The 15,561-nt window shown below is 36.6% G+C and overlaps 1 protein-coding gene across 1 annotated transcript; it reads left to right on the top strand.

Moving 5' to 3' along the window:
* Nucleotides 1-30: 30 nt before the first annotated feature.
* Nucleotides 31-6,072, top strand: ccdc86 (coiled-coil domain containing 86). Its single transcript, XM_066660649.1, has 4 exons — nucleotides 31-492; nucleotides 2,044-2,173; nucleotides 3,362-3,436; nucleotides 4,369-6,072. Exons 1-4 carry the CDS (start codon nucleotides 155-157, stop codon nucleotides 4,483-4,485), a joined length of 660 nt encoding a protein of 219 aa, XP_066516746.1. The 5' UTR covers nucleotides 31-154; the 3' UTR covers nucleotides 4,486-6,072.
* Nucleotides 6,073-15,561: the final 9,489 nt, after the last annotated feature.

Here is a 15,561-nt window from a genome sequence, read left to right as displayed (position 1 = left end):
TTGAAGCTGAGTTATTAAAAAGAACCGCTTCAAATATATGATTCCTTCTGTAGTCAACACACGGTACCGCACGTGTGCTCAGCTACGGTACCTTTCGCCTTTCTGGGAGGCAATCTTGACCAATCAAACAAGTAAATACTAATAAAACGGACTCATGTTGACGCGGAGGCGACTCGCTAAAACTGCGGCGAGCAGCAGTGAAAGGAAAGAGGAGGAAAACCAGAAACATATTCAAAGAGAGGAGAGGATAGCTCAGGACAGGTCAGAAACCACAGAGCCGATGACTGAGACCACAGAGGAGAGGACGGAGCCGGGAGAATTAAACTCCGAACGCGACGTGGAGAAAGAGAACCAAATAGATGCAGTGGACACGAGTTCGTGTAAACTCCGTGAGACCGGCGCGCATGCGCAGAAGGGGCAACCAACAGGTCCGACGGTACCGCTCGGAAAACCCAAATCCGGCCGAGTGTGGAAAGACCGAAATAAACAGAGGTAAAGACAAAACAAGTGAACACGTTTTATTTGCTCCTGTTTTTTTTAAATCATTTGGACTCAATAATCCTGGAGGAGTGTGTTACTGCTCACTTTTTATGTAAAAAAAATGCTTTTTGTTGTGTGGTATGTTTTTACTGGGGAGGGAGAGGGCCGCCCAGGTGCCCACCTATGGACTCAGTTCATGGATTACTGTCGTACATGGGGTCAGCACTTTTAAAGTTTCACAGAAGCATCAAAGTGTAAATGCTTTTTACCTAATTAACATTAATTACTAGACATTTAATAAAAAGCCCAGACCATTTAGCAAGACCCCCTTTGGAAAATGATCATCACATCTTTCAGCATATCACAACTGTCTCTAAACATACCTTCCTCCAACAAGCAAAATAAATCCAAGCAGACATTCTTGGAACAAACATACAATGAAGTGTGCTGTTAGTAAATATCGCAGTCATGTTTTAAACAATTTGTTATTCATATACCACTTGTCAGTCACCATTTTCTTTACAGAGACCATATTATACAATTTAAAACAGGTTAAGACTTCTCTGCAGTTGTCAAAATACCACAAGGATCAGACAACACAACACTGTTCTTGCCCCCCTCTTAATATCCCTGTTCAGAGCAAAAAGATCAAGTTTGACTGTAATCAAAAACAAGTTTATAAAATTCAGGAGATGTCACCTCACAATGTGCTTGATCTCAGAATATGTTTATAAAGCCTTGGTGTCAATAAATGTTTGAAAAACAAAACACAAAAATGTTACAGTCCGGTATGCTAGGATTTAGCTCTCTGCCCAAGCCAGTGCAAAGGCAACTATAATTTTTTTTTTTACGCAACAGAGAGCTCAAAATGTTAAAAGCACATAACAAGACGGTATGATATTGCTCCATTCCTGCTCCTTAGGTGGGTAGTACTGACTTTTTTTTTTTTGCGGTTTCAGATTGCTTAGGTTGGAAATATCTCTATCCTTCGGTAGACAGCTAGCTGCATGAAATTAAACAGATCAAAAGTACTACAAAATTAAACTAGAGTTACAAATGAGTTTCTTTGGTAATTCAAACAGTGAATTAAAACATACAGTCAATTTAAGCCATATATAAACAACAGTCGTTTTTATCACACAAATATGCTGTTATATGCCACCTTAAAAGACATGATGCTTCAGAACATAAACAAACCAGAGAGAACAGCATTTTCCCAAAATTGTATATGTCCCCTTTAAATGAGAATGGACCATTGCTCACTTAAGCACAAGAGCCTAGGAGTAAGGAAGTAAGTAAATTTGTCTTCAGTTGTTTTTTATTATTTTTTTTATAAAGCCCACGAGTTTAGCTCATGATTTTTATGATATTGGCCAACCATACAAAACAGACTCTCGTTTTATTTAATTGTTTGAAGTCCCCCGTAAACACTACTTTTTCTCTCAGCATTAGTCCTTAAAACAAGGTGACATAATCCCTGCAGAGAATTAGTCTGAAAATGATGATAGATGCTGAAAATGTGACAAATGTATTAATTTACTTTCTATTTTTGTATTTTTGCAGGTTCTCTGCTCTTTTGAGGGACAAGCCTCTGCGCAGCTCCTGGGAAAAGAAGATGGAGGCTAAGAGGGAGAAGGATTTGCTGAAGAAATATCAGCAGCAACTTAAAGATCAGCAGGCCAGAGAGAAGGAGGTGGGTTGCTAATATTGTTTGGTAATACAGTGCTGTGGTTGTTGTGTTTTAAAGTATAATTAATTCTTTATAATTACTATAAATACTTCTGTACAAAATGGACATTTATACATTATACCCATTTGAACTTCTACACTGTCATGAACGAAGTACACCAGGAGGTGGAGCACAGGGTAAAGCTTGTGTTTTTTTTTTAATGGTTATATTAAAGGTACTATATGCCCCCCCCCCCAAGCCATGTTTTTAGCAGTTTTGAGAAACTCAGAGAAAGTGTAGCACAAGAAAGTGATATTTGTAACAGCTAACGTTACTGAAAGCAGAATTTGGTCAGGGTGCATCAGATTCTCTGCTGGTGTCAAGGCAGAGTAGTGACTGTGCAGAAGCAGATGATCTCTAGCTGTCAGGAAGGTAGAACAAGACTCTTTCTCCAACAAATTTGCATCACTGTTAAGATAAAGGAGACCTACCATAAACCTTTTCCACAAGGAATAACAGTTTTGGGGTCTTAATTATATTTCTGTGACATACTTTGTTCAAAATAACACAAGGAACAAACATCACAGCACAGTTCTCTCCCTGTCTAAACGATCCTCTTCAGAACGACTGGTTTCAGTGTCTGTTCCTTTAAATGAGAATGAACCACAGCTCTGTTCAACAGGAGAGCAAAAGTGTGAGGAGCAGAAGCTGTGGTTATTAGTGTTTCCATTTTCTAGATGTTTAAGCAATACTCAGTTCTCTACATGCTTTGTGTTTGTTTGTGCAATTTAACCTAATTTTTGTACACATGCACAAATGTGGTTCCAGCACTGTAATTGGAAAGGCTTGAACAAGGATGCAAGACAAACCTAACATTTTGATCAATGTTAAAAAAGACCTTAAGTCCTCTATGAATATTAATAATTTCATATAATTTAAAAATTAGGTGGGATTAACTGACAGCCCTGTCCTGTAGTGAATGTCAGTAACAGATGCTGTAAATAATGTATATGGAAATACTGCAAATGTGTTTTAAAAGCTTATCAGTGTTATTCAAACATAATATATTGTGATTATATATTGATAATGAATTATTGTCCAGCCCCAGTCAGAAATATTGGACATTCCACAGGTTAAATATTTAGAAAATGGTGAACCTTGTAATTAACCTGCTCGTGTGTTGTGTGCTCAATCTTTTTCTGGTCTCTGCAGGAGAAGCGGAAGAGGAGAGAGGAGAATCTAAAGAGACGAGAAGAAAATGAGAGGAAAGCAGAGATTGTACAAGTGGTAAGAGATTGTACAATTGTTAGCACTGAACATGTTCAGCCAGCACAGCCCACTGATTGCTTTTACACAACAATCTCCTATATGCTGCATACAATAATATGTTTCTAATGTGGGCCATAACAGAGCGTGTTCAAAAGCTCTGTTTGTTAAATATGAGATTTAGTATCTTGCGTTTTTTTAATAGGAAAATAAAATACAAAAAATCCTTGTGCCCAAGAACAAATTTAAGTAGTATGAAAAGAGGATTTGTTATGCTTTTATATTGGTTGAGTCTCCTTGCTATTAAACTATATGAGGACATTCATAATTTCCATCTGTTTATTTATTTATTTTTACATCTTTTGTGCTCTAACTCTCCAGTCTCTTTGCATGCTTGAAAGTGGCCTTATATGTTTACAAAGTCCCAGTGTCTATAAATGGGTATGAAAAATGCAGTTTTGGAGATTTATAGACAACATGGAAACCTCCAAACTTTGAAAGCATAAACAGAGTTGAGAGTATTGCTCTGTTGCTGCTCCATAGGTAGGTAGGTAATAGCGAGTTTTTTTTAATTTTATTTTATTTTTTTTTTATTATTTATTTATTTATTTTTTAAACACTGACTAAATTTGGGAGAGCGCTAACTGCATGAAAGTAAACATAGCTCCAAAGTGCTACAAAACTGAACAACTTGGGTAACAAATGAATTTTAGTGGTTATTCACACAGTGAATGAAACTTTCAGACAAGTAAAACTTGAGCCGTGTACAAACAACAGTCATTTTTTTCCCCCTCTAACATACCACTCGACCTTTTTAAAAACAAAAACAAAAAAAAAACTCAGAGCTTCTGAACGTAAACAAATAAGAGAAAAATTTCCCCCAGTAGACATTCACTTTAAGTTCTGTGGTTCCAGCTAGCTTTCATATTCATTTACAATTCTTTCATCCTCAGATTCGCAACACCACAAAGCTGAAGAGGATGAAGAAAAAACAGCTAAGGAAGATTGAGAAGAGGGACACACTGGCAATGCTGCAGAAAACACCCCCAACTGTAAAGAAAGCCAAATGAGAGTAAGATGTTAATAGAACACAGATGACAAGAGGAGTTGGGACACCAGTCTGTTTTACTTTTTGAACTGCTTAATGGAGCCTACAGCTGATCTGTGATGCTACAGAATACGTCTACTTTTACAACACCTGATTTAGTTATGTTCGTATTATGTATGTGTCATAGCATTCATAACAAAACCCTGCTTCTCTACCATTTTAGCTTTGGGATCTAAAGAAAAAAAACCTTTCCCCAAATCCATCTGGATAATTTCTTTTGGTCTTTTAGCCTGAAATGGGCACACAATGTAAGGGATTGGGGTGTTCATAGTAATAAATGCGGACTATAATCTTTGAAATAGCGTTCAAGTGCTGTTGCCGGTATGGTTCACGTTGAAGCCAGTGTGTGTCATTCATTCATTCCTTTATTTTCTGTAACCATTTTATCTTGTTCAGGGTTGCAGTGGGTCTGTAGCCTACCTCAAAACCATTGGGCACAAGGAAGGAACACACTCTGGACAGGGTGCCTTCCTATCACACGGCATTCATACACACAAAAGATATTTATAAACACACTCACACCTATGGATTAATTTTTACAGCCATTGCAGAACACACCGACAGTCTCACAGATATGGCAGGGTTTAAACCCACAACCCCAGGACCATGTTATTGTGCGACAGTGACTTTACCTGTTAAGCCTCTTTGCCACCTGTGTGTGTGTGTGTGTGTGTGTAATTATAAGTGTTTTATGTCAATGACAAACCCCAGTGTATTCTTAGGAAAATACCTTATTGAAAATACACATAGTGATCTTTTTCGCACCCACTTGTAGATTATTCTAGTCCAGTGTACAGGGTGGGCCATTTATATGGATACACCTTAATAAAATGGGAATGGTTGGTGATATTAACTTCCTGTTTGTGGTACATTATATGGGAGGGGGGACACTTTTCAAGATGGGCGGTGACCATGGTGGCCATTTTGGATCCAACTTTTGTTTTTTAATGGGAAAAGGGTCATGTAACACATCAAACTTATTTGCAATTTCACAAGAAAAACATGGTGAGCTTGGTTTTTAACATAACTATTCTTTCATTAGTTATTTACAAGTTTCTGACCACTTATAAAATGTGTTCAAAGTGCTGCCCATTGTGTTGGATTGTCAATGCAACCCTCTTCTCCCACTCTTCACACTCTGATAGCAAAACCACAAGAGAAATGCTAGCACAAGCTTCTAGTATCCATAGTGTCAGGTGCTGAATCCATATAAATGGAATATATCCTTATAAATGGCCCACCCTATAGATCTTGTGTGACTTGAGGAGTAAGTGCTGTTAGTAAAAACGAAACAGAAAAGTTGATGGCAAATGGGAATTGATGTCAAGATAAATTTACAGGACAAACAAACGCCCACGTTGTGTCTTATGTAAGCACTAAACTTTTATCATGGAGATCACTTTCAGAGTGTATTACTTGTGTATAAAAATTTCCTTATAAACTCTGGTAGTAAATTGCACAACTTGATTGATGATATGACCTGATTGGAGTCCCTGTAATGTCATTTTGTAAATTTAAACGGTTCCTGAGTATTTAAACATAAAACAGGTCAGATAGAAAGATGAAACTAGAGTAGGACTCACATGATTCAACTGTAAACTATTATTTTTTCTTTAAAATAGCTAAAATACAAAAGGCTTGCCTTTTCAAAAAAAAATTAAAAAGTTTTATTAATGTTTTAACTGAAAGTCTTAACTGAATATGTTAACTGAGTTGAGTCTGGTTGGTAATGCTGCTTAATTTAACATTTTCTGTCATTCCTTCTTGGAAATTGAATTTCATTTGGTTTGCAAATGTTCTACCACACAGTTATTTACCCATATCTCTGCATATACAGCTTTGTTTACCTTCAGCCTTGGGGACATTTCATACAACATGTTGCAGATTAATTCATTCAAATACTGCATTAAATTCACTATTATTTATTAATTTTTGAAAAATATTTAAGAGTTACGTGAAACTATAAGGATTGTGGAGCTGATAAAATCGAAAATGAATGTAGAAACAAGGAAGTTATTTTAGGGTTGTGGCTGCTCAGTGTACATTCACATGCCAATGAATACTGCCTATTCTGAAAACAGTACCACAAGACTTTCAGCATGGTCATGTTTGGTTGTGTCTGTTTACCAAAACATCAGCTTGCTTTCACTTTCTATCACAGAAAAAGTCCCATACTTTCTGATATGCTTTCGATTTAGTTTATTTTCATTTTTATTCTCTAAGATTAATGTACAACTATATGTAAATATGTGCATGTTTCCAGTTCTTACCATAACCCTAACCCCAAGTAATGAGAATTAAACAGAAATATGAAGTATAGGCCTAGATAATTATTTAGGATTAAATATTTGGTAGATTTAAAGATGGTATGTTATGTTCATATTCCAAAGTAAATCTATTAAAAAAAAGGCTGTAGCAAATGTAGAACAAGTCTCAAAGGCAAAAGCTATGTGGATTACCATGGTGACAAGTCAAATTAACTTGTACTGTCACTGAAACATGAATGTAAACTTAATGTAATAAGTAATAAATTCTAATCATACTTCTTTAGGAAAGTAAACCAAAGAAATCTTTAAGTGAATGATAAGACTTATAACCATAATTTGAATCCTTGATTTCAGCATATTTTATCTTACCCATCAAAACTTGAATTTTAAAATGGACATATTAAGAAAGAATGATATGTTCAGTGTATTAGCACACTCGTTGGGGAATCTGGAGCCTGCCACCACACAAACTGTTGAATAAAGCAACCCAGTGAGTCTCTCTGATCACAGTGTTGGATCTGAGTTTATTTGAGGGCACAAAAAGTAAAAACAACTAAACTATGACTGGAGGAATGCAGTATTTCATTAAATATGGCAAGAAAACAATAACTGGATACTCACACTGAAGTTACCAAATCGTTGCTGTATTTTTAATCCTTGTGATATTTTGACCAAAGTGTATCCCAGAACTGTTTCACTTTTTGACAAGGGTAAAATATGTATCTTTTAAAATTTATCCACGGCACCCTACCATCCCACATACATAAACCTTGTATTTGTTCCACATTTTTACATCACAAACCTAGCAAGGTGTTTTCAGTGCAAATTGGCTTGGAGAATTTGCTTACTTTCAGCTGTGTTTATATTATGTTGGTCAGACACTCCAACTCATCCCGAAGTTGTTGGGACCTGCTCTATCACTCCAGAGTACACAGCCTACTGAACAAATCTTGGAAGAAATTTACACACCCCAATCTGACCAACAACATTAGAAACCTGGACTGTAGGCTCATGGTCAGGGCTGAACAATTGTGTCAGCAATGGGTAAAGTTTCAAGTGGCTGAATTCACCTATAACATGGGATAAACTATTGGATAAAAAAAAGAATACCTGAAAATGATAGGGACTTTTTTTTTCGGCAGTGAGGTGTGGCCTTCTCTGAAAACACATGAAGGTAAGTCTTCAGCAAGAACTGGTAGGAGGGGCCTGTCTTGAAAAAAAGCATATAATAAATACGACACACATTGAGACATTTGAGCTTATTTTTGAGAGGTAGACTATCAACACAAAAGAGGAACCATGTCTACAACTCTGGATATTATTCCGGTATGTAATCATTATATGTTTTTACACAAATTTATGATTTTTGAATAAGCATCGATATACTACTTGAAATATAGTCTAATTGTTATTAAACAACATTCCTAAACACTGCTGCTCAACTATTTGCATTGTGCCATGTGTGCAGCCTCTAGAATAGCAGAGGTAGTGTTTATAATTGTATTTATTTAATTGTGGAACAGTAATGTTACTCCATGATATATTTGTTAAATTTTCCAGCTGGAAGTAAATACACACACTTTAAAAAACAGACCTCTCCAACTTTGAATACACAATTACTGCCATTTTGCTGAAAATATGATATTTGTAAAAAAAAAAAAAAATTACAGATATCAATTAGTTAAATTACTGCACATATATAACTCAGATATGGTTCACTGGACATTTCTGATGAGATGCTATAGTTGTGATATTGTAACATATGCTTCCTATCAACCCAACTTCAAATAAAGAGCAGAAACTAAAAAATCCATTTCCTTTAATGGCTTGCCCAAATGTTGTAGTGTATTGTTCCTATCAGAGCTGGGAAGTTAAATCTCATCTGCCTTCTGTTGTGGAAATATTCACTACACAATAACAGCTTAAAAAGCATTTTTTTTTGGAAAAGTAATTTATTTAAATCACTTCTCAACTTTGCAGCGTTACGAACACGGACGGGAATGCAATGTCGAACCGCAGATAAAGCAGCACAACCTTCTGTACCACCCGCTCAGTAGCACCACTCACAGCTCTCTGAAGGTAAATTCACCAGGGATTCCTGAACCTCAAAACGGACACTTTCCAGTGTCAGTGTTCAACGCCTCAAACAACACCAAGTTGGAGTTCTCCCTGAAGCCTGCGGACACCATTGCAAAACTGAAGGAGATGTACATTAAGAAGATGCCTCACCTGCATGGAAAGCTGAACCTGGTTTTCAACGGGAAGCCCGTCGGGTCTATGGAGACCATTGCTGATCTCGGCGTGAAGCCCGGTACCAAGTTCATCACTTACCATAGGTGTGTCGGAGGATAAGTGACTGGATCGTCCACAGCTAGCTACACACTTTTTGTTTTTGCCCCCTTGCTCAGATTACATGTTGGCACTTTCTAAGTTTATATATCTCTTCAAAAGAGAACATAAACGTATCTGATCATCTTTTCTGCTTAATCCATTAGTGGGTGGCGGTCACTTTAATGCACACTGTTACTTTGACAAATGTAAGATACTGTGGGGAAAACCCATGACACGTTTTATAATTTTCTGTTCTGTTTGTTTTCCTCAATTTACTGGCTTGCATGCACGTGCATCAACTTCTTTACAATGGGAAATCATGGAGTGAACAAACTACCAGTTAAACATTATTTGACATATTATATTGGTAACATCAAATAATAACTAAAAAATTAAATCAATCTACATGTGAAGAATTACATAAATTTACATTCCAGATCTGTACTGTACAAAATGTTGTCATGAATAAATATGATGTTTTAATCATTTATTGCTTATAGTTTAATTACAATAAAGCTGTGAAAAACCCCACCTTGTTGTGATGTTGTTTTTCTCACTGGTTAATTTCAGTGCTGTGAAAAAGTGGCAATGTGGTCGTTTAAACAATTCTGCACAACCCTGCTTCAGTGATGTCAAAGTCTGTTGTTTAGTCACCTGAAGTGTTTGGGTGCAGAATTTTCTGTATTATGACAGGGTTGGTCTGACATTTTCACATGGATGAATGAAATTATCAGGTAAAATTAAGTTTTGTGTTTCCACTTATTCTACATGTCTTATGTTACGTCCAGGACAGGGACAACTACTTTGTAAATACCTCTCAGGAGCGGGAAAGTCCCTAAAAACTAAAGATTAAATAGAAATTGAAAGCAAATTTCTGTCGCCACAAGTGATTTCCTGTGTTCTTCTTGTGATGTTAATTTGCTGTCTAGTTACAGGTGCCATTACATATACAGGGACATGCATGGGTTTCACTAGATATAACTCATTCAGTAAACTTAATTTTGCTGTATCTGATGACTAATTTTTGTTCTAATGCAAAACGTTTTCTCAAAAGCCACAAACACGGAAAGGTAATGTTGTTTTGTGAAACTAGTAAGCTTCAGGAAATATCAGATCAAATTTGTGCAGTGGCAGCTGGTGAAAAATTCTAAAGCTTGTGTCACACTGCCAGTTTCAACAATGAACCCAATACAGTTTAACATGTCCAGTTTCCAAAATGTTTTTCTCTGACTTCAAATTTACTGATACACGTGTGACTGTATTCTAGAACAACAAATTCCACTGTCACAGCGGCTCTGTTGTATTTCTCCTTTAATACCTTTACATATGTTTACCTCATCAGACCGAAGCAGATGGCATTATAGCCATTTTAGATGACAATTAATGGGGGAAAGAAATTCAGCAAAATTTTGAAGGGATTTTGGGGAAACAACAACAACAATATCCAGGAAGTACAAAGTGCTAAAAAAACAACACAGTTTAAAGTACACAACAGATAAAACTGAAATTGAAAGCAAATTTTAATTACTAAAGGTGATTTCCACATGCTGATTCTGTGGTTAATGATATCACATTAACCACAGAATCAGCATGTGGAAATCACCTTTATTGCCATACATGTTAGCAGAGAGAGAAATACACAACTTTCCTGTAAAAAGAGATACAGTTCAGTTCTCCCAAATATTCCCTAGCCATCAAATGCAAGAAATACAATTTGATCAACAAGTATTTGCAAAAGTGACAAAAATAAATCAATAAATAAATAAAATAAAAATATTACATGGTGGGGAGAACACACTCAACTCCTCACAAACAGTCCCCCGGAGCAGAACTCGAACCAACAACCTCCAGGTCCCTGAAGCTGTGTGATTGTAACACTACCTGCTGCGCCACTGTGGCACCCTCAGTGGAGTTCCACCTGATTAATTGGTGAGACTGATCCAATTTACAGTACACAAAGGCTCTTGTGGAGCAATAATTTTTTGAAAGTACACAGACCGAATGCTCATCTATAAGAAGATCATTGGTATGCTATCGTTTATTTTTTTTTCTTGTACATACCAATATTACACACTTCACATACACTATGTTGAGAGGGAATCAGCATGAGCAAAGTTTATGACACAGTAGCTTTGGACCCTTTGAGTGATTATCAGTGGAAATGCCATCTTTGGATATTGTATAAATAGTGTTAGGACTGATCTCTTAATATGAATTAAATTTGAAATTGAATTTCATTGAGTTGTTCTAACATGGAAGAAATGTTTTCAGTGGAAAAACACTTTTAAACATTAGGTGGTGTTTCACTGACCTGTAATTGGGAGAATAGAGTCTCTGTTGCTGCTTGCTTTAGGGGAGCCCAGGAGCAAAAGTACAAAATCTTATAAAAACATATTTTGAAGATTCATTACAATTAATTAATTTAGGAACATCTTCGGATTATATACAGATAATGCTTGGGTTAATCCACCAACAATGTCATGTATGGTCAGCAGAGCTCTTCTACGATTCAGAACTAACCAATAATACATGGAGCAGACAAATAGTAATGCAGAACGGCAAATAAATTCATTTAAACTAGTATGGTCTTTCTTTCTTCATTACCTCCTGGAAAACACCATCTCACCCATCATTTTCAGTAGAACTTACATGTTCAGATGTCAAATAAGACCATGCACACTCAAACTTACAGTCACAATCTGCAAAGTTTTGTGGATTTAAATATGTTATAAACAGAACATTTCTCACAAATACTGGGGCACCAAAATAATCTTTCTTGTGTCAAAACTGAAACCAAAACTCTCAGTTTACATATGGTTATAAAGGGATCTATGCCAAAATCAGTAGCTGTAAGGTGTAAGCTTGTACGCTGTAAGGTGCTTTCCTGCTGTACCAAATACTTTCGTTTTGTGAGATACCATATTTTATGCAAAACCCCTAGACTATTGTTTGCAGAAGAGAGTGTATCATGGCAACTCAAACCCAGCCACGGGGCAAGGTAGGCTATATAACTCTTGCTCTTTTAATTTCTATGATTTATGACTATATACATTTTATATATAATTTGCTACTCTGAAACAAGATTTACTTTTTCACCTTTTCTATTGCCTTTTAGCAATCATGCCTGAATCAATGATATGGAGACACACAAAGTTCCAGTGATCCGGCTTGCACTCATTACTATCTTACACTCTTAGGGAGTGCACCCATCTCTCTCCAGACATGTATTCTGACTCTTCGGTAAAAGTGATCATTTCAATTGGCTGTATAAACAAGAAGGTATGTATGATCCAATGCATAATTACAGTCTGGATATACTGTCAGTATCAGCCAAAACCCCTAACATCACTAAGTTAACTGAGGTCACTTATAAATAAAATAACATTGTATTTACATGAGGCAGTCACACATGCCGTGTGTTTATTTTCAGAAAATAAATAAAATTAGTATGTTCATATAAACTGAATCTTGATACCTTGCCAACTTTGATATCTTTTTACCAGTTTTTAGACATGAGCTGAAAGTAAAATCATTCTCATGGAGATTTAACATCAGATATATAGTTCATATTGGATCATTTTACTCATTGTTGCTTGCCTGAAATAGATCTTGCAGATGATGTTTGGATTAATAAGGTCTTGCTGATTTTTATAATGCTGTGTGTGATTTCAAACCTTTTCTGAAAAGGGAAACTCAAAACTGTAAGAGTATGATTATTGCTTTTTAATAAATAAATAAATACATATTTAAATTTGGGCGGCACGGTGGCACAGCCACACAGCTCCAGGGGCCTGGAGGTTGTGGGTTCGATTCCCGCTCCGGGTGACTGTCTGTGAGGATTTGGTGTGTTCTCCGGGTGCTCCGGTTTCCTCCCACAGTCCAAAAACACACGTTGCAGGTGGATTGGTGACTCGAAAGTGTCCGTAGGTGTGAATGTGTGTCTGTGTTGCCCTGTGAAGGACTGGCGTCCCCTCCAGGGTGTATTCCCGCCTTGCGCCCAATGATTCCAGGTAGGCTCTGGACCCCCCGTGACCCTAAAATTGGATAAGCGGTTACAGATAATGGATGGATGGATATTTAAATTTGACCTTGGGCACCCAAAATATACACTCATTTGAATTTTTGCATGTTTTTCTCATCAGAAACACTTAACTATCACAAATTTTAACCAGAGAAAGGAAAATGTATTATTAGTAGTTCTGCTCAAGGATTCTTTTTTAGGTTGCATGTTATGTTTACTCAGGGAACATATCAAGCCATGGTTGTTTGCACAGAAAGAAGAAACACACTATGCTACAACAAATATTTAACACTGCCTAATACTTAAAGTTGCTTTTAAAAATACTAAACTACTGCATACCTTATAAATGTGTCAGAGCTTTAGTAGCTATAAGTCTAATTGTATTTATTTATACATAGTACCCGCTAGTTGAAGTGAGTATGGTTTCAGGTCTGTTAGATGGCTGTATTTCTCTCTCACTCTCCTCTGATTCTGGAGAGAACTGATACAGTGAAGTAGGTGAAGGATCTGTATAAAGAGCAGGTGCCTGTCCATGGAAGAGAGCTTCACCTTGTGTACTGTGGGAAACCAGTGTAAAATCAGACCAATCAGACCATGTCTCAACTGGTAGTGAAGGCTGGAGTTCAGTTCCTTGTAGAGGATGGGCTTCACCACAAGTTGGTGCTGTTGTCTATCTAGAACTAAATAACATTGTAAACATTTTGAGGTGGCTTCCCAGACAGGGATTAAGCTTAGTCCTGGACTACACAGCATTTCGAATGTTAATTTTTCCAATTGAAATTAGGCTATAATCCAAGAGGCTATTCCATAAATAAGGATTTCACTGTTAGCCAGCCTACTTAAGCCCAAATCAAGCTTGTCCAATAGAACAAGAGCTGATTGGCAGCACAGTGACACAGCAGTTAGCAGCGCAGTCACACAGCTCCAGGGACCTGGAGGTTGAGGGTTCAAATCTCACTCTAGGTTGACTGTCTGAGAGGAGCTAAAATTTGTGACAGTTAAGAGTTTCTGATGAGAAAAAAACATGCAAAAATTCAAATGAGTGTATAATTTGGGTGCCCAGGGTCAAATTTAAATATGTATTTATTTATTTATAAAAAAGCAAAAAAACACCCTTACAGTTGAGTTTCAGTTTTCAGAAAAGGTTTGAAATCACACACAGCATTATAAAAATCAACAAGACCCAATTAATCCAAACATCATGTGCAAAATCTATTTCAGGCAAGCAACAATGAGTAAAATGATCCAATATGAACTATATATATATCTCAATGAGAATGATTGTACTAGCTCATGTCTAAAAACTGGTAAAATGATATCAAAGCTGGCAAGGTATCAAGATTCAGTTTATATGAACATATCAATTTTATTTATTTTCTGAAAATAAATACATGGCATGTGTGACTGCCTCAAGTAAATACAATGTTATTTTATTTATAAGTGACCACAGTTAACTTAGTGGTGTTAGGGGTTTTGGCTGACACTGACAGTATATCCAGACTGTAATTATGCATTGGATCATAATTGTCTCACAATGTCTGCGTGGGTTTCCTCCTGGTGCTCCGGTTTCTTCACAATATTCAATTTTGAACTTTTCCATTGGAAGTTCTTATGCTGCACAATATGTTTTCTTAAATATACTAAGTTGGGTAAAAATGTAGTGTTTAACTATTATACACCAGGACCGCATTTGGTTTAACATGTTATGATTATTTAGGCAAAGAAACACACTATAATCATCTCTCTAGAAAAATAAACATTTTGCAATATGTCTGAGAAGGTACTTTTATTTAGTGTACTGTGGGAAAATTGCAATAGAACAACATACCCTAGTTCAACATCATTTACAATAGCTGTGTTGGGAGATGGTGGTTAACCACAAGATGGCACCATTGCCTTACAAGTGCAGTAGTCTTTGTAGACATTTAATTTGTAACTGAATACATTCAATCATTCATTGTCTGTAGCCTCTTATCCAGTTCATGGTCACGTTGGGTTCAGAGCCTACCTGGAATCATTGGGCACAAGGCGGGCACACACTCTGAAGAGGGCACCAGTCCTTCACAGTGAGATACACACTCACACCTTTGGATACATTTCAGGTAATAAAATCAGTACGAATGCTTATACTGGAAATTGCAAGTCAATAAATAAGACACGTTCTAGGGTCAAAAAGTGGAGACAAATGTAAATAACACATCCTATTATATTACTCACTTGGTGTCCTACAGAAGGCAGATAAAAATCACACAACCTGAAACACTCTGGGGATCATTAACACTGTTAAGACACATGGTAGCTATGGAAATTTCTCACATACATGTCATTCCCTTCCCTGTCTGCAAAGAACAACACAAGCGCACTGCTACTTTCCAATATTGGATAGTATTAATCACAAAGCACCAGTGGGGTTACTCCC

This window comes from Hoplias malabaricus, chromosome 2, assembly GCF_029633855.1.
Source record: "Hoplias malabaricus isolate fHopMal1 chromosome 2, fHopMal1.hap1, whole genome shotgun sequence".
Lineage (NCBI taxonomy): Eukaryota > Metazoa > Chordata > Actinopteri > Characiformes > Erythrinidae > Hoplias > Hoplias malabaricus.
This window is presented reverse-complemented; position numbering and strand designations above follow the sequence as displayed.

Coding starts and splice junctions, on each gene's coding strand:
- ccdc86 (XM_066660649.1), top strand. CDS start 155: ATGTTGACGCGGAGGCGACTCGCTAAAACTGCGGCGAGCAGCAGTGAA. Junction 2,174..3,361: donor AGCAGGCCAGAGAGAAGGAG/GTGGGTTGCTAA, acceptor TGGTCTCTGCAG/GAGAAGCGGAAGAGGAGAGA. Junction 3,437..4,368: donor AAGCAGAGATTGTACAAGTG/GTAAGAGATTGT, acceptor TTTCATCCTCAG/ATTCGCAACACCACAAAGCT.